At 37.8% G+C, this 24,834-nt stretch overlaps 1 protein-coding gene across 2 annotated transcripts in view; it reads left to right on the top strand.

Moving 5' to 3' along the window:
* The window catches only part of LOC116911688 (contactin-associated protein like 5-4-like), a 66,558-nt gene that overhangs the window by 40,041 nt on the left and 1,683 nt on the right, over positions 1 to 24,834 (top strand). The window contains exon 2 of one of the 2 annotated variants that reach the window (XR_004389334.1): positions 19,495 to 19,659. Coding sequence is in view for 1 of the 2 variants with exons in the window: in XM_032915642.1 (XP_032771533.1) it covers positions 23,233 to 23,304 (72 nt within the window). In the remaining variant the exon portion in view is untranslated. Of the gene's footprint in view, positions 1 to 19,494; positions 19,660 to 23,232; positions 23,305 to 24,834 lie in introns of those variants that run through there. The other variant, XM_032915642.1, reaches the window with a different exon arrangement.

Here is a 24,834-nt window from a genome sequence, read left to right as displayed (position 1 = left end):
ACAAACACACACAATGATACAAAAACCAAACCAAACATAAACAAAACAAAACAAAAACCTCCAGAAAAAAGTTCTGCGGGGAATATCCCAATGTCAGTTGTATGGTTAGATTTTTCATGAATTACTTTTAATTACGCTTCTTAAAATGCTGTAATCCCCCATCTAGCCCACCATCCAACAGAGGAAGTGCAAATGAAAGGTATTAGGGTATTAGGGAAGTGGATCTATTTAGAAATATTTCCTTGGAGCAAATGCAATCAACATTGTCTATAGTTCAGTTCATATGAATCATCAGCAGCAGCTTGATTCATTATAAATATCATTCAGAAATCACCAATGGCATGCTGAACAAGAAGTAGCCTTATATCTCTGGTTTATACTGTTTAGAAATAGATCCTTGAAGGTGATTTCAGGCTCCAATTGTCAGTTTACCAGCAGTCCAGTTCAGTAGTATCAGGATAGAAAACATGAATCAGCCACACTGGCACCACCCAGCAGAAGAAACAGCTAGGCTTCCACCGAATTGGAACAAGTCAGCAAAAACAACCAAAACCATCAAGGATGCCAAGAGTTCTCTGTTTTGCCTCTCTCAAGGAAGTGAAGATAAGTGAAGATGAAGATGTAAAACAAATATAGCATTGCAAAGGTAGATATGCAACTCCCATCACTGTCCATTTAGTTCTATTTATACTCCCTTCATATGTCATTTGTCCTCCTGTGGGTCTTCCCTTATGAAAACTCCAGGTGAGTCTGTATCAGCTGACAGAACCAGAAACTTCAACTTCACTCTCCTAATCTGCCTGAGTCTGTGAAAATGGCAAGAAGTCACCAGAAACCCAATGCAAGTGTTTTGGTGGATTTCATTCTATGCCATGGAAAACAATTACTTGTAAAATATGGCAAGGCACATCAATACCATCCAGTGTCATCATTTTTCTGTTGGCTTATATTTATATTCCTTCTTAACATCATGCATTTTTTTGATATACCTGCTTTAGCATCACATCTGTTTACCTGTGTCCTCCAGAAAATCATCATTAATCATGATTGATCTTTTCAAGAAACCTGAAGTTTCTGCTTCCATCTGTCTTTTTTCAACTGCCAACTCCAAATTACAACAAGTCCTGTTATGGGAAGACACTGAACACAATGTCTTGATCATCTCCAGGATGAATATGGAGGGGAAAGGTTCACTATATATTAACTATTGTAGTGGTCTTAATGAGATTGAGCTCCATACACCATATATTTGAATATTTTGTCAACAATAAATGGGCATATTTTGGGATTGTGGATCAGTTCCAGGAGATATGCCAATTGGGGTGAACTTTGGAGTTTCAAAAGCCCACGACAGAATTGCAGACTGGTACAACCATTCTGGAAATAAGTCTGGAGGACATTGAACTACCTGAGGACTCAGCTATATCTGTCTTAGGCATATACCCAAAAGATGCCCCAGCATATAACAAAGACACATGCTCAACTGTGTTCCTAGCTGCCTTATTTATAATAGCCAGAAGCTGTAAAGAACCCAGATGCCCTTCAACAGAGGAATGGATACAGAAAATGTGGTACATCTACACAATGGAATATTACTCAGCTCTCAAAAACAATGACTTTATGAAATTCATAGGCAAATGGATGGAACTGGAAAATATCATCCTGAGTAAGGTAACCCAATCACAGAAAAACACACATGGTATGCACTCATTGATAAGTGGCTATTAGCCCATATGCTTGAATTACCCTAGATGCACAGAACACATGAATCTCAAGAAGGATGACCAAAATGAGAATGCTTCACTCCTTCTTTAAAGGGGGAACAAGAATACCCTTGGCAGGGAATAGGGAGGAAAATTTTAGAACAGAGGCAGAAGCAACACCCATTCAGAGCCTGCCCCACATGTAGCCCATACATATACAGCCATCAAACTAGATAAGATGGATGAAGCAAAGAAGTGCAGGCTGACAGGAACTGGATGTAGATCTCTCCTTAGAGACACATCCAGAATACAGCAAATATATAGGCGAATGCCAGCAGCAAACCACTTAACTGAGAATGGGATCCCCATTAAAGGAATCAGAGAAAGGACTGGAAGAGCTTGAAGGGGCTCAAGACCCCCTATGAACAACATTGCCAACCAACCAGAGCTTCCAGGGACTAAGCCACTACCCAAAGACTATACATGGACTGACCCTGGGCTCCAACCTCATAGGTAGCAATGAATGGCCTAGTAAGAGCACCAGTGGAAGGGGAAGCCCTTGGTCCTGCCAAGACTGAATCCCCCAGTGAACCTGGTTATTGGAGAGAGGGTGGTAATGGGGGGAAGAAGGGGAAGGGAACACCCATAGAGAAGGGGAGGAAGAGGGGTTAGGCGGATGTTGGCCAGGAAACCGTGAAGGGGAATAACAATCAAAATGTAAATAAGAAATACTCAACTTAATAAAGATAGAAGAAAGAAAAAAAAAAAAGCCCAAGGCATTCCTAGTTAGGTTTCTCCCTCTTTGATTGTAGTTACCTTCTCAACAATTAGTGTTTTAGCTATTGCAATACAAAAGGAAGTCACTGAATAAAATATGTTTGAAACAAGAAAGTGAGATGGAGTTTTCAGGGAGCTATGGATATGCTAGAAGAAGTAATTGACCTTGGTACACAAGAGCTGCTAACCCTGGGCCCCTTTTCCAACCCTATGTAGGCTTGATTGCTTTTAAGTAAGTATGTGTAACATCTTTGGAGCAAATGTATAGCTTTCCAAGTATTCCAGGTACTTTTTTATTGCTGTGGACAAAACACCATGACCAATGGCAATATGGGGGTGGATGGGGGAAGGGGAGGTATAACAGTATATGAGGGAAAACAATGTAGGAACTAAAACTGCTCAGTAATTTGGAAAGAGAAGTGGCCATGTAGGTGTGCTGCTTACTGCCTTGTTCCTCACTGATTGATTAGACTACTTTCTTAGAGAACCCAAAAGTACAAGTAAAAGACTAGCTCATACAATTATGGCCTGGATCATTCCATATCAATCACAAATTACAAAAATGCCCTACATGCTTGCCTACATCATTATGAAAACATTTTCTCAATGGGAGTTCTATGTTCTCATATAACACTTTCTTATATCAATTTGAAATAAGTATTAGTCACTGTAATTGATTCCATGTCAACTTGACATAAATACATTACTGATAATTTATAACCTTTCCTTTTTTGTTCATTCCTAAGTTATATAACATATTAAGAACATCACAATATAAAATACAGTATAAACCTAAAATTTCCCACATTGTTATAAAGTCAAACACTCAAATGTTAAATGTTTCTTTAAATTATTCAAAATCTTTGTTTCTGAGGTAATGCACAACTCGTCAGACTGTGTGCTAATATTGACAGTTTTGTTTTGTTTCCATCCTTGCATTTTGGTAAAACTTTGTTCAGTTTCTTAGGAAATGCAGCAGACTCATCGGACTACATTTAGTACAAGAACCACATATTGATGTTAAAGGACACAGTCTAGTGATGCCATCATCCTTGAGTAAAAACTACCTCTAGATTGTGGTAAGCCTTTACTGTCCCTTAAACAGAAGCCACTAGTACCTTAGGAACGCAGACTGTAACTTCTAATGGTTTTTCTTTGTCTTTCTGGCTCTCTGGGCTTCTGAAAGTTTTGATGTAGACCCTTAGCCTCCTCTGTCAGGACCACTGCTTTCCACCTTTGCTGCTTTCCTTCTGTCGCTATCTCATAGACTGTGCCACTGTAAACACCTCTCCGAACTCCTTTAAACTGCCTCCTTGTTTGTCAAGGGGAAGGCCACCTGTAAAATGTAGTGGTGACAGCCTTCTTACTCACCTCAAGCTGGGGATGTGCTGTACAACCATTTCTCTTGAGTTCAGCTGCAGCCCACCACCTCCCCACCTCATACCTCCAGGCTGTGTCAGTGGTGCAGGGCAGAGCTCACTTGTAGCCTTACCTATCTGTGCGGTAACTGTTCTTGGTTGCCTTCATCCCTGCTTCTTTCCAAGCACCTCTCCTCAGCTATGATGGAAGCAGGGCACTGCAGTCTGACAGACCAGAGCAGTTTGCAGTGCTGGTGTGCATTCTGAGGGCCTAGATTTAGGATTTAGTTAAGTAATTAACTGAGAACACATGAGATGCTTTTGAAGAACAAACTATTCTTTACCTAGCTTTGTAGCTTAAAGGAAGTTTTCAAGTTCATGGCTTTATTAAAATGAACTTTGACTTTTTAAAGTGAAGAAAAATATTCAAAATCTGTATAAAATTCCAAACTGTCTTTAAATTTTTATTCCCTTAACTGTGTGTTTCTAAAAAAAAAATTAAATTAAATTGAATATTTTTTTCTATGCCAAGGATGAAAAACTAGGGTTCAAAGCAATGTCAAACACAATACTATGAAACTCAGCTTCCAATGTCTCAGATCCATTTATGATATTCAAAGTTACTGCAGAGGACACTCCTCTGGTTCCACTCTCTGCATCCTACATGCCTAGTCCCTTAGGCTCAAGAGTGCTGCATATCATGGCTGCTGCAATTTGGGAGATATTTCTTGTTTCAGATATTTTCCAAACACAGAGGTCTTCTGCAATGGGACAGCACTTTCACCAATAGCTTCTAATGGACCCGCTTTAAGGATACTAGCCCTGCCTCCCAATGGCAAGCTCAGATGAACTCCATGACATTTTAATGCCTACAAAACTACTACTATCTAGAAGAATGATGCACTATCAAATTTGTCTCCCAGTATGAGGTACAAACTTGACTGCTTCTGAACACAGTTTCTGTCTGCTAACCTCAAGGAAATACACTTTACTTCAAAGACACTGGTCTTTTCTTCATCATCACTAATTTCTGAGCTCTAGATGGCCAGCATTAGTTGTCCCCACGAAAGAATGTTTTCACTTTAGCAGTTTCTGTATCTTGCTAATCATATCCAGTACTTCACACCTACTTTACTACCCACAGATTTTTAATTTAAAACATGCATAGACATTGTAAGTGCCTCTCAAATTTCCCTTTGGAATTTTATAACCCACGTTTTTGCTCTCTTCACTATTTACAACACTCTGTCTTCTAAAGTTCCACAGAAAAGCTCATTAAAGTTTGACCACTCAATGGCTTTGCCCATGAAAAATTTTAAAGCCCTTCCACAATCCCCCATATATCATGGTTAGGTCTGTCACAGAAATACCCCACAATTCTGTTCATTTGTGTTTTAGTCAGGGTTTCTATTGTCATGATGAAATACTGGGACTAAAAGCAACTTAGATGTATCACATTTTACTCACATTTCCATATAACCATTCATCATGGAATATTGTCAGACAGGAAGTCAAGTTAAAAATATGGAGGCAGGAACTGATGCAAGGGCCATGGAGAATGTTGCTGTAGCCTTGTTCATCATGGTGTTTTTGGCCTGATTTTTTTTTTTTTTTTGCTTTAATCACATGAGGTTTATCGATAGGAACCAGTGCACTGGGGTCAAGACTCGTATCCCACGCAGGGGCACAGGAGTTCGACCCTGAGAGGCTGGGAGAAAGGGTATTTAAAGGGAGAAACCACAACCCAAGGGGGCAGGGATGGTGTCATTGGAAAATCACAAGAAGCTTCCTGTCTCTCAAGATTGCTTAACTTTGTGTTCTGTTTAGTTCCTAGGAGAAGTTTTCTGTTATCTTTACTAGGTTGGGAATTGCATATCTAAGGGCCTTATCTTAAGTCCTTTTATCTAGTTCCTGGGAGAGCATTGGCCTGATTTCTTATAGAACCCCCATTCCAGGAATGGCACAAGTAATAATGAGTTAGTACCTCCCACATCAATGACTAATTAAAAAGTGTCCTACAAGTTTTCCTATAGCCTGACCTAATGAAAACATTTTATCATTTGAGGCTTCCTCCTCTTAAATAACTTTAACCTATGCCATGTTGACATAAAAACTAGCCACAACACTGTGTTGCTATGATATGATATTTGAGTAGAAATGCATAGACTTTTTAGAGTTAATTTCAATTTGTGTTTATGCTTGGGCAGGGATGTAGCTCACTGGTCCTGTGCTTGTCTGATATGCATAGGAGCTAGATAGGCTTGCAGCATTGCATGAAACAGCCATAGTGGCACTCTCCAGTATATGACTTGGGGAAACTATACATTAGGAACTCAAGGTCATAAATGATTATTTGTGGAGCTTAAATGACACTTGGCTAAATGACAACTTTCTCAAGGTATAAAAATAATAAGAAATAAAATAATTTCTAAATCACAGACCCTTACTGACTAGAATTACAATTTTTTTTTTTTTTGGTTCTTTTATTTTCGGAGCTGGGGACCGAACCCAGGGCCTTGCGCTCTACCACTGAGCTAAACCCCCAACCCCCTAGAAATACAATATTGTGTGTAGTTTTAGTTGATAAATCCACTATAATCTCTCTGGTGACAGTGACACAAGTTCCTCATATCTGCCCCAATGTTCTGGATTTGTAAATGAAAGACACATACATGCACACACACGTGCACACACAACTTTATATTTAAATATGCCATAATCAACTTGATGACTGGGTACTTCCAAACCTCTCTGTGGCTTTTTCCTCTGATAACCCTGAATTATTAGTTTCTAAAATCTATATTTTATCATGGCCATTGCAGACCCTGGCTTTCAACCCTTTAGGCCCATAATTCCTGACTTTTACATGTTGTCAGTCTCTTGGTCTTGTACTTCTGAGGCACAATCTTTCTTTCCTGATATGGTTATTCTGCTTCTTCTCCAGGTCCCCTTGCTCTCAAGTCTTAAGTCCTGCCTCCATCTTTCTGTCCATTCTTTGTCCTCTGGCAACTTGAATTACCACCATAACCAACTGTTGTCTAGATTCATTAGCATCTTACATGTGGGTTTCTCCTCCAGATTTGAGAACCCAATTAATATAACACAATTATTAAATAAAATCCACAACATTTTCCCCTTTACATCTATTAAAAAAGCCTTTTCTCTCAGATATACATTGATTGTATTTACAATAATGATATAAACTATAATGCATGGTATCCATTAATAACATTCAATCCATCAATTTTGACAATTTAGGCAAATTATTCTAGCATCCATCCTCACTTAATGTTGTTGTAAAAATATAAAAATAAAATGGTAAAAAAAAAAATGGTAATGTTGGTCTTTTACCCTGCTGGGTCTACACCTCGATGCCCCAAGATATCTGCTAGATATTTTGACAAAAACAAAGCCCAGCCACACATTTTCCTACAATCAAACCCTCACATAAAGGAACACACAGCACAATAATCTTATATCCAATTGGTAAGATATAATTGCCCACTTAAACATACAATGCCCGGTACTATCCATCCCTTGAGAACATTAATAACAACCTGTAAATACACAGAGCAGAATCTTAACATCACCTGCTATCTTGTCCTGCCACGGCTTCTCAGCCCCTCTCTCCATCTCATCTCCTCTTCCTTTAAACTTCTCTCCTGCCCATCCTTCCTTTTCCTCTAATGACAGGCCTCCTTCTATCCTGTACCTGCCCCTCACCTGTACTTTACAAATTCAATGGGGAAAATGTTCTGATCAAGTCACCTGATTCCTGAGTACGTGACTAGGCAGCTGTCCTAGGGGCAGTGGAATTCGCATCAAAATACAGATAACTTCAGGGCAAACCAAAATAACTTAAAGCATTTACAATTCTATGCTTGAATTATGTTTTCATTTTAACTTGCATTACAATCGGAAAACCATTCTTTTAATGTATATCATCTTCCTTGAGGCTAAGCAACTTAAGGTTTATTGTGAGACTGTAACAAGACTTCAGCCCCATCAGAGATCCAAGAATTAATAAATGTTATACGGATATGTGGGAAGCATAAAAACATGCCTTGTAAAACTTAACCAATCTGTAGAGAAAACTGATTACCTGGAGAGTCACCTATTTCTCAAAATGTTGGAGTATTTATCTTTAGCCTCTGGCCCAGAACCATCTGACAGACCTTAAGTGAAACAGGAATCAGGAAGGACTAGTTTACCCTTTTTTGATATAACTAAGCTGTCAGCTATTTGGCATTTTGCATCCTTTCCTGGACAGTAGTTTTTGTCTGTAGATGAAATGGGGAAATTCTTGTCCAGTGGCTATCTTGCCACACTGAAGTAGCTCAATATGGAGGTAATGATCTACAATACATTCTCTGAGCCATTAAAGGAGTAGACATGTCTCTTAGTAAAAAAATCTAATTTAAATGAAATGAGTATAAATCTTATAATTTGTTGATTTCTAATACTTTTAAAGACTATTTATCTATATAAAGAATATATGGATTGTTTAAACTTGACTACCTCTAGCTCTTTCTATTTGAATAGTATTGAAATCACCTCATTATAACTAAATCAGAATCTAATATAACCCCGAGTATACGATCTCGTGCTTAACTTGTGTTAATTAATCCTCCTAATCAGTTTGTAATAGCAGGTATAGAAGGACTGTGTAAAAGACCTGCATTCTTAATTGAGTTACATGTTGCATAATCACAATGTCTAGCTAAGAGAAGCAATATTAATTTCAAATATTGTATCAAAATAAAACATTTATACCAATGGAAACCTTAAATCTGTTTCAATATATAAATTCTATACCAATGTGAGAAATCATACCTTTAATTTTGAATCAATTATAAATATTTTATCAATATAATATAATAGCTATATAGTACAATTATATTTTAAAGAATTAATTTAATAATCCATTCCATATATCTAATTTATTATAATAATACAGCATTCCCCTTTTTCTCTTCCACCCCTTCTCCTTACCTATGAAGGAAAGGATAAAGAAAAGGAAAGATAGAATTTCCCATGTCTACCCTCTCTATTTAGTTTCCTCCCTTTTCAAACTTATGACCATTTCCAAATTATCCCTTAAGATGACAACCTGTCTGTACTTGGTAAAATAACTATAAGCAGACCCTCAAGCCCAAGGAATTAGGATGATGGTTCTTCATGGCTTCTTGATGAATTGGGAAATTAATTTATTCAGGGGGTAATATGCTCTTCTTATAAATAACTGAAAGAGAGATGGTGGCTGCAGCCTTTTATATTATTTTATCCCCCCCAAAAAAATGCTATGGTTTTTAGATCATGGAGCAAAAATCTAGGAAAAAATGTGCATGTCTTGTAATGTTCACAGCCAAAATGAGGTACTAGGCCTAATGTTAAGAGTTCTTATAAACTTGAACTCAATGAAATGTTGCATTTAGACCATGTTAAGTGCTTGTCCTCATGCATATGTTCCATCAAATAATGTGAAAAAAGGAATTTGTGATTTTTGTGACCCACACAATCAAATAGAAAATGAAGAAACATGGTGTTCCCATTTTTAAGAAATGTCCATGCTCAAAGTGAAATTTATGAGTTAAAAATAAGAAGCAATGGTAACTTGAGGGCAGCAGTGATCCCTCATGTGTCACTGGTCCAATCTTCAAGTTCTAAATTAAGCATAAGGCATACAATAAAAAGTGACTGAGCCAATGTGACTTTAAGGCAGTAGCCATCCCTCAGATGTCACTAGTTCCATTGAGAAGTCAAGGGATTCACTGGCTCTGTCCATCATATTCTTCTATTTGTGACTTGAGAGTTAATACTCCCTTTGATGTTTTTTTAACTAGATATTCAACTTGACAGATTCTAGAATCATCTCAGAGACAATGCTCTGGGCATATCTGTGGAGAAATTCTTATGTGGTTTTAAATTAGATCTAGTTGTCCTAGGTCCTAGTAGCAAATTTTGGTGCTTCCATTTGACTGTAATTCCTTTACTGATTAAGCCATTTCCCCAGCCCCTGGTTTATCATTTTATTTTATTCCAGTGTTTCCTGGGACTGCATGGTCACTCCAGTCAAGTGTGAGACTTAGAGGGCCTCTAAGGGGCCACCCTGAAGTACAATGTTCAGAGCTGTCTTATGGATTTAGGCACATTGCAATGTGAAAGAATTAATCGTTGATATTTAGATTTTGTACATTGAACATTGTCACCTGATGTGAAAGGCATTCTAATGGATAAAATATATTGAACTCCAATTCTATGAAAGGGATGAGCACCAAATTTTTGAGGGTGCGTTGTTCGAATTTTACTTTTAGTGACTTCAAAACTCTCTGATATCCCACTTCAGGGAAGTTACTAAGTTTCTGTAGCTCATTTGAGCCCTGTTCAAAGAATTGCTACTGGAACATGAAATGCCCTAGTGAGCTCATTTTCTTTTAAATAGTCAGAAACATGAATAAACCAGTTCTTGGCCCTCATTCAGCTCTCACCGTCTGTTAAATCAATAAGAAAAGGCCTTGGGAGTATGAAATCCTTTTGTAACTTTAATCCAAAGAAATGAATTTTGCTACCACTTCTAAATATTAGCATAAACTCTCAAAAACTAATTTCTCTGTGAAAAATATACTTAATACTGAATATGCCCTGAGAGTATGATACCTAGAATTTTAAAATTTCTTCATGATGCTAATATCTTTGCAATACAGCATTCACTTTCTTATATCCACTGAGGTGCTAGTGCATAATTCTTGTTGTCAGGCAACCAATTAACATATATTAAATCATTAAGCCAGTGAATTGTTAAGCAGAAGTAATGGTTTCTCAAATGGAATACTTTCAATTATTTTGTGTGATTATAGTTACATAATTTTTCCTGTGTCTTTCATCCCTCCCAAACCACAAATATACTACTCCTTACTGTCTCTCAAATTCAGGGCTTTTCTTTTAATTTATTGTTTTTATATAGTTATGTGAACACATACATTACTAGATGCATCAATACACCATATTAAGTCAGTACAATACTGGTTGTATTGATTTCTAGGGTCAACTACTTAGTTTTGGATAACCAATTTGCATGTGTTCTTTTTGGGTAAAGGGGATTTCTCCTGGTCTCATTCTGATTGCCTTTTATTCATTGTGTGGGATTAAGGCATTGTGGGCTTTCCCTCATCCATGTTAGAATGTATCTTGCTGTCCTTTTTAAGCTCATGTTTAGGCAATTACATTCTGAAACTTTATGTTAGGCATTTGGTAACCAAATTACCTTGCTTGTCTCTTTTTGCTATTGCATTTCTAATATTATATCACATGTTTCTACAAATCCACTATCTATCTAATCTTTCATCTATTTCTTTAATAACATATTATTATTTTATATTGAGACATCTCTCTATACATCTAATTATATTAAACATTTTTAAATAAACAAGAATTATGTAAGTCCTACTGTGATGGCTTGCATATGCTTGGCCCAGGGAATGGCACTATTAGAAGGTGTAGCCTTGTTGGAGGAAGTGTGTCACTGTAGGGGTGGGCTTGGAGACCCTCTTCTTGCTGCCTGAGAATGTTCAGTCATTTTCTGGCTTCCTTTGGGTTAAGATATAGAACTCAGTTACTCCTGCACCATGCCTGCCTGGATGCTGCCATGCTTCCACATTGATATAACGGAATGAACATCTGAATCTGTAAACCAGCCCCAATTAAATGTTGTTTTTTATAAAACTTACATTGGTCATGGTGTCTGTTCACAGCAATAAGACCCTAAGACACCTATTATGTTCTAGATTCTGTGAAATATGGACACATTTGAACACCCTAAAATTATTTAGCAATTTTTATTATAAAAGATTTATATTTTTAAAAAATGAACTATTAATTTTATGCCAGTATGCCATAATTTCTATGAAGTTATGAATATGAAAAATTAACCAATATACATAATACATGCATGTACGTGTGTGTATATGTGTGTGTGTGTGTGTGTGTGTGTGTGAGCACGCGCGCGTGTGTGGATGTGTATGTATTGAGGTAAAGGAAGGGAGGTTAGAGTTAAAGAACAATCACGAGTTGAATGTAGAGAATCAGGACTTCATACATAAACAAGAAGCCTGTGGATTCCTGAAGAAAAGACATTCATCCTGCCACATGGAAAAAAAAAATTGTCATGCCAACTGTGGAACAATCCTTCTGGAAAGCATTAAAAGACTCAATGCATCTGTACACACTTGCAAAGTATTTTAGAATCACTATACTAATAGCAGATAATGGCATGTGTAATCCATACTATATAACCACCAAAATTTTAAATATAATGTTTATTTAGATTTAGGTCACCAAAATATCTGGCTATTGGGGACAAACATTCTATACACAGTCTTGGCAGAGTTCTAAAGAAAGCAACAATAATATTTTTTTTTTGTGTCTTTTGTCCCCTTTGTTCTTTTTTGTTTGTTTGTTTGTTTGTTTGTTTGTCACTCAGTTTATTTATTTATTTATTTATTTTTTTTTTATTATTAACTTGAGTATTTCTTATATACATTTCGAGTGTTATTCCCTTTCCCGGTTTCCGGGCAAACATCCCCCTCCCCCCTCCCCTTCCTTATGGGTGTTCCCCTCCCAACCCTCCCCCCATTGCTGCCCTCTCCCCAACAGTCTAGTTCACTAGGGGTTCAGTCTTAGCAGGACCCAGGGCTTCCCCTTCCACTGGTGCTCTTACTAGGATATTCATTGCAACCTACGAGGTCAGAGTCCAGGGTCAGTCCATGTATAGTCTTTGGGTAGTGGCTTAGTCCCTGGAAGCTCTGGTTGATTGGCATTGCTGTACATATGGGGTCTCGAGCTCCTTCAAGCTCTTCCAGTTCTTTCTCAAGCAACAATAATATTAAAAACACAAATTAACTCATGAAGAAAAGTTACAGGTGACAAAGCATTATTATGAAAGCAGAAATTCATATTCTTAAGTGGCCAGATTGTTGGAGCATTGGGTAGTAGTTGGCAGAGGTAGAGAACTGATAAAGACAAACTTCCTACAAAATGGAAGAAGATAGGCAGTTTGGTCAAGTAAAATCAGTACAATGAATAAGTATAAGAAAAGTGGCTTGGAAGATGGAGAATCTTATTTTCATTTGGCTCCTGACTATTTCTCCAAAAGTATCTATGCCCTTCACATTCTCCCTTGTATGGTCTTTATTTCTGTACCTGCTTTGTTTAATTTTTTAAACATTCTTACCATTTATTCCATGTTATAAACACTGCCCTAGGTTCAGCAGTCACACAGACAGAGCAGAGCCATGTGTGAATGTCTCAATTTGAAGTCTCCAATGATCAAATTGCCCTGTGTCCATAATTATAAGACATTTTCTTGGCTGATAATTGAAACAGGAGTGTTTAGCTCACTTTTGGTGACACCATCTCTAGAAAGGTATGTCTTAGCTACATAAGAAAGTTAGGTATACCATGTTTTCTGAATCCATTCCTCAGTTGAAGGCTATCTGGATTGTTTACAGTTTCTGGGTATTATAATTAAGGCTGCTATGAACATAGTAGACCATGTGTCCTTGTTATATGTTGAAGCATCTTTTGGGTATATGCCCAGATATAGATGATTCTTCAGGTTGTACTATGACTAGTTTTCTGAGGAACCTCCAGACTTATTTCCAAAGTGAATATAACAGCTTGTAATACAACTAACAATTAAGGAGTGTTCTTCTTTCTCCACATGCTTGCCAGCATCTACTGTCACCTAAATTTTTTATGTTAGCCATTCTGACTGGTGTGAGGTAAAATCTCAGGTTTGTTTTGATAGGCATTTCCCTGATGACTAAGGTCATAGATCATTTCCTTAGGTGCTTCCATCCATTTGGAATTCCTCAGTTGAGAATGCATTGTTGAGCTCTGTACCCCATTTTTAATAGGGTTACATGATTTTATGGAGTCTAACTTCTTGAGTTTTGTATGTATAGGATATTAGCCCTCTATTGGATGTAGGCTCTTTTCCTGATCTATTGTTTACCATTTTGTCCTAATGACAATGTCATTTGTCTTGCAGAAGCTTTGAAATATTGTGAAGTGCCATTTGTCAATTCTTGATCTTAGAGAATAAGCCACTGGTGTACTGTTCAAGAAAATTGCACCTATGTCTCTGAGTTGAAGGCCCTTCCCCACGTTCTTTTTTATTAGTTTGAGTGCATCTGATTTTATGTGGAGGTCTTTGATCCACTCGGACTTGAGCTTTGTACAAGGAGTTAAGAATGGGTCAAATTGCATTCTTCTACATGCTGACCTGCAGTTGAAACAGCACCATTTGTTGAAAATGCTATCTTTTTTCCATTGGATAGTTTTAGCTCCTTTGTGAAAGGTCAAGGGACTGTAGGTGTGTAAAGTCATTTCTGGATCTACAATTCTATTACATTGATCTATCTGCTTTTCTTTATACCAATATTATGCACTTTTTGTCACTATTGCTCTGTAATAGAGGTTGAGGTCAGGGATGGTGATTCCCCCAGAAGCTCTTTTATTGTTGAGAATAGGTTTCGGTATCCTGGGTTTTTTTTGTTACTACAAATGAATTTCCAATTGATTTTTCTATCTTTATGAAGAATTGAGTTGGAATTTTGATAGGGATTGCATTGAATCTGTAGATTACTTTTGGCACAATGGACATTTTACAATATTAAGCCTGCCAATCCATGAGCATGGGAGATCTTTCCATCTTCTGAGATCTTCTTCAATTTATTTCTTCAGAGCCCTGAAGTTCTTGTCATACAGATAATTCTCTTGCTTGGTTAGAGTAACATCAATGTTTATAATATGTTTGGTTATTGTGAAGGGTCTTTTGTTTCCTAATTTCTTTGTCAGCCTGCTTCTATTTTCACAATGGTGACTACTCTGCTATTAAAACAACGACTAGATGAAATTCTACATGAACTAAAAAGCATCATACTGAGTGTGGTAGCCCAGTTCCAAAGAACACACATGGTGTGAACTCATATTGGATATTAGCCTAAAAGTTTGGAATACCTAAGAAAAAATTCACAAATCATATGAAGCTAAAGAAGAAGAAACATCAAAATGTCGATGCTTCAGTCTTTCTTAGAAGGAAGAACAATATTTTCATGGGAGGAAATACAAGGACAAAGATTGGAGATGGGACTGAAGAAAAGGTCATCCAAAGATTGCCCCAACCTGGGGAATAAATCCCATATGTAGCCACCAAACCCAGTCACTACTGTTGATGTCAAGAAGTACTTGCTGATAGGGGCCAGACATAAGTATCTCCTGAGTGGCCCTGCCAGAGCCCTACTGATACAGATGAGGATTTTGGAGCTAACCATTGGACTGAGCTGGGCAACCCTAATGGAGGAGTTAGAGAAAATTCTGAAGAACCTAAAAGGGTTTGCAAACTTATAGGAAGAATTACATTATCAACCAGTCATACCATATCAGAGCTCCCTGGGACTAAACTACCAACCAATGAGCACACATGGAGGGACCCATGAGCCATTGATACCATAATTGTCCAGTCATATATTTCCAAATCTAAATGTTTTTTCTTGTTTTTTGTTTTCATTAATTCTTCAGTTTTATACAGCACAATCTTTACTATTCAGGTCTTATAATCAAGGGAGAATTTGAGTTTTGTATTATTGCATCCTTTCTCTATTCTAGATAATTTTATATTTGTATGTAATGAAATATGATCATATTTCTAAACTTACATTCTTTTTTTTTTTTTTTTTTATTATTAACTTGAGTATTTCTTATATACATTTGAATGTTATTCCCTTTCCGGTTTCGGCAAACATCCCCTCCCCCTCCCTTCCTTATGGGTGTTCCTCCCAACCCTCCCCCATTGCTGCCCTCTCCCCAACAGTCTAGTTCACTAGGGGTTCAGTCTTAGCAGGACCCAGGGCTTCCCCTTCCACTGGTGCTCTTACTAGGATATTCATTGCAACCTACGAGGTCAGAGTCCAGGGTCAGTCCATGTATAGTCTTTGGGTAGTGGCTTAGTCCCTGGAAGCTCTGGTTGGTTGGCATTGCTGTACATATGGGGTCTCGAGCTCCTTCAAGCTCTTCCAGTTCTTTCTCTGATTCCTTCAACAGGGGTCCCGTTCTCAGTTCAGTGGTTTCCTGCTGGCATACGCCTCTGTATTTGCTGTATTCTGGCTGTGTCTCTCATGAGCGATCTGCACTCACATTTTGATCATCCGTCTTGAGTTTCATTTGTTCTAGGCATCTAGGGTAACTCAAGCATTTGGGCTAATAGCCACTTATCAATGAGTACATACCATGTATGTCTTTCTGTGATTGGGTTAGCTCACTCAGGATGATATTTTCCAGTTCCAACCATTTGCCTACGAATTTCATAAAGTCATTGTTTTTGATAGCTGAGTAATATTCCATTGTGTAGATGTACCACATTTTCTGTATCCATTCCTCTGTTGAAGGGCATCTGGGTTCTTTCCAGCTTCTGGCTATTATAAATAAGGCTGCGATGAACATAGTGGAGCACGTGTCTTTTTTATATGTTGGGGCATCTTTTGGGTATATGCCCAGGAGAGGTATAGCTGGATCCTCAGGCAGTTCAATGTCCAATTTTCTGAGGAACCTCCAGACTGATTTCCAGAATGGTTGTAGCAGTCTGCAACCCCACCAACAATGGAGGAGTGTTCCCTTTCTCCACATCCTCGCCAGCATTTGCTGTCACCTGAGTTTTGATCTTAGCCATTCTCACTGGTGTGAGGTGAAATCTCAGGGTTGTTTTGATTTGCACTAAACTTACATTCTTAAATTCACCTCATACTCCCCACAGCACATTTCCTCTCTATGTGAGAAAGAGAGAAAGAAGAGAAGCATACTTCCTTGAGGGTGTTTGCTGGTAGGTTTCTTTATTTCAGTAGATGGCCTAGGAAACCAACACTTGTAACATCAGCCCACTCACTGCTTGCACGAAGTTTCTGAAATAGAGTTTACTCATTTTTCTGGAGGAGCTTACATATCATATGCCACACCCTGCGCTAGGTATGCCAATGTTCACTCTCTCTCTCTCTCCTCTCTCTCTCTCTCTCTCTCTCTCTGCCTCTCTATCTGTCTTTCTGTCTTTCTGTCTCTCTCTCTTTCTCTCTCTGTCTCTCTCTCTCTCTGTCTCTCTCTTTGTCTCTCTCTCTGTCTCTCTGTCTCTGTCTCTCTCTTTGTCTCTCTGTCTCTCTGCTTCTCTCTCTCTGTGTCTCTGTCTCTGTCTCTGTCTCTGTCTCTCTCTCTCTCTCTCTCTCTCTCTCTCTCCTATAATATGTGTAACGGAAACCATTACTTGTTAGAGAGATGGGAAACACTTGCAGAGACTCATATTTGTCCAAGCCTAGTCTTCTACAACTTATTTTCAGGAGACAGGGACTCCCAATTAACCTGGAGCAAGCTGTCAGCAAGCATGTCTCAGGATTCTGCCCTCTACACATGCACCCCATGTCTCATCCCACAGATGGAGTTATAGGTATTCATGGCCTTGTGTAGCTTTTACATAGTTTCTAGGGATCTAATTCAGATAGGAATGAACTATCTCCCCAGATGAACATTTCATCTAGTTATCATTTCAGTTTGTTTCAGCTCCAGTGGACTTGAGAGGTAAAACCACTTTGCTTGTATTCTCTGCTCATATCTTCATTTAAAACAGTTCCCCATATTTATATTTTATTCTCGTACAACACATTACTTTTACAAGCCAAGGTCAGGTGGCCCTGCCTGGCTTGTTGTATGACACTTAAGGCACTTATATATCATAAGTGACTTTTTACATATACTTAATGTCATACTACATTTCAGAAGTGAGTTTGTTTTGAGCAAGTTTTGGATCTCTTCTTATACTTTGTTTTAATAATAATAATAATAATAATAATAATAATAGTAAATAAAAACTCCAGTAAACCTGCTTCAATAGTTTTCCTGGATTACCAATGTCCTGTTCTATATGTTAAAACTTGGAACAATGCTGGTCATTTTGCATTCAGGCTAAGATTGGGTTTCGACATCTTTCTTTGGATTTGTAAATCTTATGGAATCTTAGCAAAATAATCTAGAATATCAATCAGGTTTAAAAATGACTGAAGCATGGCCTGGAGAGAGGGCTCAGTGCTTTGAATTGTTGCTCTTCCAGAGGAACTTCCATTCAGTTCCAAACATCCATGTTTGTTGAGTTACAACCAATATAAGGGACTTGAAACCTTCTTCAGGTCTCTGAGATCACAATCATAAACATGGTGGTATTCCTCCAAAACACACAAACACACACACACACACACACACACACACACACACACACACACACACTGAACAGAAGCAATAATAAGAGAAGTTAGTTCTTAGTAGGTTATCAACTGAATTATTCAATGTTTGTATAATATTTATTCAATGGTACATAATTGTAGTTGGAAAATTTTCAGTAAGTTTCCTGTGGAGCAGTGGAAAGTGTCAGGAAACTTGGTAAGGTTCCAAAAGTTGAAAGCTGCAGAACCTCTGAGTGAACAATAGGAGCTTCACCTGCTTCACACCAGGCCCCTGTCACATGAACACATTCCCTAAACAGTGACGTGACCTATGGTAACATAGATCAGAAAACAGTTCTCCATGGTAATGGAGTATCTAGAGGACCTATGGTTTAATAAGCTTGTCTTCCTGGATATCCCTTCCTACAATAGGTATTATTCAATCTCTGGTCAATCCTGAGGAGGTTGTAGGCACAAATTTACTGATGAACAATCAATAAACAGTTTGGAACCAAGGACTATCTCTCTCATCAATAACCACAATGAGGAGCATGGAGAAAGCCTTTTTCTACAGATCTGCACCCCCCCCCCCGTTTCCTGCAGATAGTTCCTCCACACTCTCTATCACACCACTGCTGAACTAAGCCAGAGTTGCCCATTTCCCTTGCCCTGGACTCCTCCTGTGCCTCTGGCCCTCCTTTGTTCTTGCCTCCTAGTCTGAGAGCCCCTGTTCCTGGCCTTCTCACTGGCATGTGGGCCCAACTCCTTTCCCAACTAACAATGACAAAGAGGTGTCTGAATGTCTGGGAGTTAGGGATCCCGTGCCTTAGGCTTCTCATTGCAGGCACATGGACCCCAAATCGTCTTTTCCTGACTCCTCTGTGCTGTATCTAGAGGAGACTGGGAATATGCAGGAGTCGGGGAACCAGAGCTTTGCCCTCCCACATTCAAGGCTTCATTCTCCCAGCCTCCAAACATTATGAATTATATGTTATAAAGAATATAATGATTTGTTTGTGTTAATCACCTTCATTCTTAGGTAAATTATGATGGAAACAGAGGTGCATATTCTTTAAAATATCTAGAGTATGATTGTAGTATCATAGAGCTTCATTATTCTTTCTAAAGTTCATAAAATATATGAATTAAAAATTTGAAACTTGAAACAATTTTGTTTCTAAGCAGAGGTATCCATAGCCATTTTCTATGAGATATAGTTCAAAGATGTACATGTACCTGCAGGAAAGGTATAGTTGACAAGAAGAGAAAGAGACATATGTAAGAAGTCTTTTTATTCAAAGAATAACAAAAGAGTTTCAGATATTTTAGTTAAGAGTCATGGAAAACACATAGATTCTTTTCAAAAACTAGACCTGTGCTTCTTTCTCTTCATTGCAGACACTCTTGGGTTGGACCCAGAAGTTGCTAAAGTAAACATCTTGGGTTTTGTTGGATGCCTTTCTTCAGTCCAGTACAATCACATAGCACCATTGAAAGCAGCCCTCCGCCATTCTGGCATTGCACCTGTGACTGTTCAAGGGACCTTGACTGAATCTGGATGTGACTCCATTGTAGACCCTGATGTGAATGCAGTGACCACTGTGCATTCTTCCTTAGGTATTTCCCAGAGGGTACTCTCTTGAGTTTCTATCACAAACTTAACTTCTGTTGTATTATAGAGCTAAAGGGTTTGCAACAGCACTCAGTGTTGGGCCTTGTATAATCATAGGTGTTTATGAATTGTAAATAGCTTCTTATTTGTTATATATATATCTTAACAAAAACACTTTGGCAGAACAAATTAAGAAAGAGTTGATTCTGCCTCACAGTTCAAGTGCCTGAACCATCATAGATGGTAGGAGTTTGAAGTAGCAGATCACATCACACCCATAATCTGGAAGAGAAGAATAATGTATACATGACAATATCAGATTATCCTCCATTTATGCATTTCCAGATCCCATCCATGGAGTGTTGCCAACCAACATGGCAGCTCTTCTTACCTTAGTTAAGCAATCAAGAAAATTTTATAAGCATTGCCATAGGCCTGTCTCCTAAGTAGTTCTAGATTCTGAAAATTGACTATTAACACTAACCATCATACAAACAATGGTGAATAGAAAAGGACAATAGAAGGGTATGAGAATTAGAATAGCAATTAATTTAATATATTTTAAATGTGAAATTTATATATTTAAATAATCCAAATTTATTTGGTTAAAAATTAATAATTAACATGCTAACAGTGAAATTGACTATACATATATTTAATATAATTTCACTTTCAAATGATGAGCATTTATATTTAGTGTGTAGTTCCAGGTAGTATATATCATGCAGGAATGCATAAGATACATATGCATTTTTGTGTCACTATTATTTAGGTGGAAAATGATAAGAGAATTTAAGTATTTAGGGAGCATGAATCATCAGAATCAGTACTTAAACAATAATAAAAGTTTTTGAAAGAAGTATTAACAAAGTTATAGAAATATAAAATATAAAATGCCACATTATACGGATTATAAAAGTATTGTTTTCAGTAAATTAATTAGAAGTGGTTAGGGAGAAGAATTAGTAGCTAAAAGGCTTGTTGTGCAATCATGAGTACCAGAGTTACAATTTCCAGTACACACATAAAAAGCTAGGTGTAATAAGATCATAGATAGGTAGATAGATAAATAGATATGCAAGAGTAAGCACACATTTTCATGGGAAGTATGAGTTAAATAGCATGGTGACTGTGGACGAAGGCTATGAGCTTGTGCTTTCTGTGTGTAAAAGGCATGATTGTATATGTGGCATTTACTGGCCCTAGCAATTAGCAAAGCATTGTGTGACACTATTCCAGAGAAGATCTGAATAATTATCTACTTAACTCAAATAGAGGACTGATAGTCTAAAAGTAGCATAGTACCAAATTCCAGTTGATGAATCACTGAGTGTTATTGGGGCTATGTACAGGACTATGGATGAGAGGTTGCTCAGGAGAACAGGAATGACTCAAAGACAGATCTATCTCCAAAGCCTACATTAGCACGGGTATTGACTGAAACACTGGAACTTACTGAAAACGGAGTGGGAGCTAAAGAAGTCCAGGCAGTCTTGCTAGTCTCTGTCCCTTTCATGCAGCTCTGATGGTCTGAGAACCATCCAGGAAGCCTGAAAGATATAATAGTATGACTAATCAGTCCTAACTGCTTACATAAGCATAGGAAGGAAGGACCTACTGCATCTTGTCAGTTTCAGGTATTTCCTGGAGGTGCTGCGTTGTTTACTGCTGAAAACTTAAGAAATCGCCCTTTAGAATGTTCTTAGTCTTAGAAAGCTTCCCTGCAGATGGAATGTGTCCACTTTATAAAAATTGTTTCACATGTGGGAAAGATATTCATTTCCTGGCTAGGAAGGTCCCAAATTAGTCAGAAACTTCAGAAAAAAATATAAATTATTACATTGCTGCATTAACTTTGATGTATTAGTCTTCGGCTATAGATAGATAGATAGATAGATAGATAGATAGATAGATAGATAGATAGATAGATGAGAGAGAGAGAGAGAGAGATGAGAGAGAGAGAGAGAGAGAGAGAGAGAGGACAACAGCGTCTTGATTCAAATCATGGTTTGACACTCTCAGATGGCAGATGATCATTCCTAATGTAAATGACTAATAAGCACTGTTATACATGTCTAGTTAGATTTAGCATTCTTTGAACTGGGTGAAAACTCTCCCTGGATTCGTCAATAAACATTGTGTAGTATCACTCTTAAAAATGGGAGTCCTTACACAATGTAGACATGCAAATTTATATATAGACTTATTGTATTACTTCTTTTATTTTACAAAGAAATTGTAACAAGATGACTAGATGATTAGATAGATGATAGGTAGATAAATGGTAAATAGCAGATCACTGAAAAGTGGATATCCAGATATGCTTATGCATTTATTTTGCAGGAGGTAAAGTTAAAAGTAAGATCTGATTTTAAAATATAATATTAAGTAGAGATCAGAAGTGAAGAGGAAATGCTCTGAGATGCCAATTTTTCCCCTGCCTTCAGTTGTTCTTGTCAGTAGACTGTTACACTAAATGTCCAACCCCAATAAGCCCATGCAAAGAACACACAATCAGTTATAATATTGATAAGCTGCATGCCTAGATTGTGCAGATCTACCTCTACAACACTCTCTTCCCCAGCTATAAGATTCCTTGCTACTTGCAGCTTTTTCAAACCATGTTGTTCTGTTCCATCTTCCTTCCACCCCCTTGTCCTCTGTCTTCCTCTCTCTACTTCATCTTCTAATCTCTCTCTCCTCTTTCCTCTTCTCTAAAACTTCCATCCCTAACTTTCCCTTTCCCTACCCTATCACAGTCCATAGCTTTTATTTGACCAGTTAAAATGGGGAAAAGTTTCAGTTGAAGTCACCTGAGTATGTGATCCACTCCTCATCAGGGCTGCAACTCTCAAGGAAGCAAAATTAGAATTAGCATTAAAATAAAAGAGCCTCAGGGCACTGCGCAACTGTAGACACTGGTAATTATACAAAGAAAGAATGAACTGAGGCAAAGAGGAATGTGTGTTTGGAGCATAAGGCAGTGTTCAGTCCTAGGAATTTTTCAGCAAAACTGAATACAGAGAGGATAACTGAAGGTACATGGGCCAGAGAGCATACTCCCTCAGTTCAAGGCTATGTCACAACTTATTTATATACTGACATGGCCATGCATTACAGCTTGTAAACAGAACATTTTATTCATCTTTAAATATTTATAAAATCTATGTATATACATCTCATGAAACATATAGAGGTGAGAGGACAAGGATTTGGGAATCATGTCTCTCCTTCATTTGTTTCAGAGGCACAGACTAACTTGTTCTATACATGACATAGATATGTGACCAGCTATTCCTTCCCTAGGCTTACAAACTAGAGTTGTAGAATTCATCTTTTAATGCAGGATCTGAGATTTAACTCAGGTAACCATTTTAAATGCCATTTATTTGGATTTCTTTCAAATGCTTCTTTGTACCTTACTGAAGGTATCTTGTTACAAGTCATAGATATACATTTCATATTCTCTCCATCTGATAGACTAAAGCATCAAGCTTACCTTCTGTGTCTTTCGCTCTTTCTAGATCCCATTGGAAAGAGAGATGAGCGTGAACCACTCACAGACACTGTCCAAAGTGACTCAGCAGTCATTGGAGGTAATCTGTCTTTCTTATTGAAAGCAGGAAAGAGGTCTATGATCCTGTTCTCTGAAGAAAGTTGTCTGAAGCCTTCCTCGCCTATGATCATACAGTTTCCAGAAATAGGCACTCTCTGTTTAGCACTTTGCCTCTTCAGGCATTGTAGAAGATTAACCACAGACACTGCTCCAGTTACAGCAGCTCCCTGTATTCATTCTATTTCAAATTCAATAGGTATCTGAATTCTGAACCAACAGCTAGAACATTTACTCAGAAGCATCCAGTTGTCACTTCTAAAACAGAAACCAAACAGTGTAATAAAATTATGTTCTGAAAGAGTCACCACTTTTCATTCTGCCTCAGCTTGTCTAATGCCTGCCATAATTTGATGTCTCCATCTGCGTCTTGTAGCATGGACTGTCTCCCAAGTTCAGTTTAATGTAAGGTGCCTGGGATATGAAAATCCATTGATGATTCATCACCCTAGCATAATATTTCAGCCCTGGATTCTGGCAACTGGGATGAATGAACTCACACCAGATGGAGTTTCTTCAAATTAGCAGGAGTCTTTCATTTCACCCCCATTTCATTATTCCCATTTCTGGTTCAGACCTGTATTAAATATATAGGTACAATGTGAGAGATAGTGTTACTGCCTTCCTAGAATGGACACATTAGGAAGGACAGAGGAACGCGTACAGTGGTAGCAGCCTAGGAAGCAGTTCCAAAAAAGAATGGGAATGGAAAGAGTCCATTACAGTAGCATACCAGAACAGGAGAATCACAACCTTTCCTTAGTGAAGTCCTTCAGATATCCATGTGACCTGAATGCCTTCTCTAGGTACGAGGACAGGACTTGATAATTATTTGAAATCAGTAAATGTCATTGAGAATTGTATAGTTCTTTTTCTGCCTGTAAGTTTTCATTTGATAAGTAGAGACTGAGTTTTTTGCCTCCTGCACTAATGCATAAGTTCTGTTGAATCTTTCTGAGAGTGGGAAGTCTATCAAAGCTTGACAGGAGATCCTATGAAGCTTGCCCAGGTGCCAGCCTGCAGGAAGTCCTTCAAACCAGCAGCACGAAAGAGGCAACATCTGTCACATTTTAAGTTAACAGTTCAAGGTTTAAAGTCATTTTTTGCCACCCAGATTAGACTATTGACTTTGATACTGTATTTTGTCTTGTTTTAAAATATTTAGAAAATATGTTTCAAAATGAGTTTACAATATATGATGAAAGTAAATAATCTTAGTTATTGTCACAGCTATTGAAATTGGCCGAATAAGGTCTATATATGTAAATGTCTGGTATCTGTTCACATAACCAATGGCATTTAGGCCACAGAATTTTTGTCAAGGCTGAACAATGGCCAAAACCAAGTTTCTAAAATACATACTTTTCTCAGTAATTAGACAACTTAGAAAATATGAACTATGTAACTGTGTGTTCTTTAAAAGAATGCTTTTATTTTTGACAAATAAAATTTCAATGTTCTGTCACTGTTAACTATCAATTTTGTACACATACTCTGTCTTGCTGACTGGGTT

This window comes from Rattus rattus, chromosome 10 (genome assembly GCF_011064425.1).
Source record: "Rattus rattus isolate New Zealand chromosome 10, Rrattus_CSIRO_v1, whole genome shotgun sequence".
NCBI lineage: Eukaryota > Metazoa > Chordata > Mammalia > Rodentia > Muridae > Rattus > Rattus rattus.
Note: the sequence above shows the minus strand (reverse complement) of the source record. Positions and strands in the feature narration are given on the sequence as shown.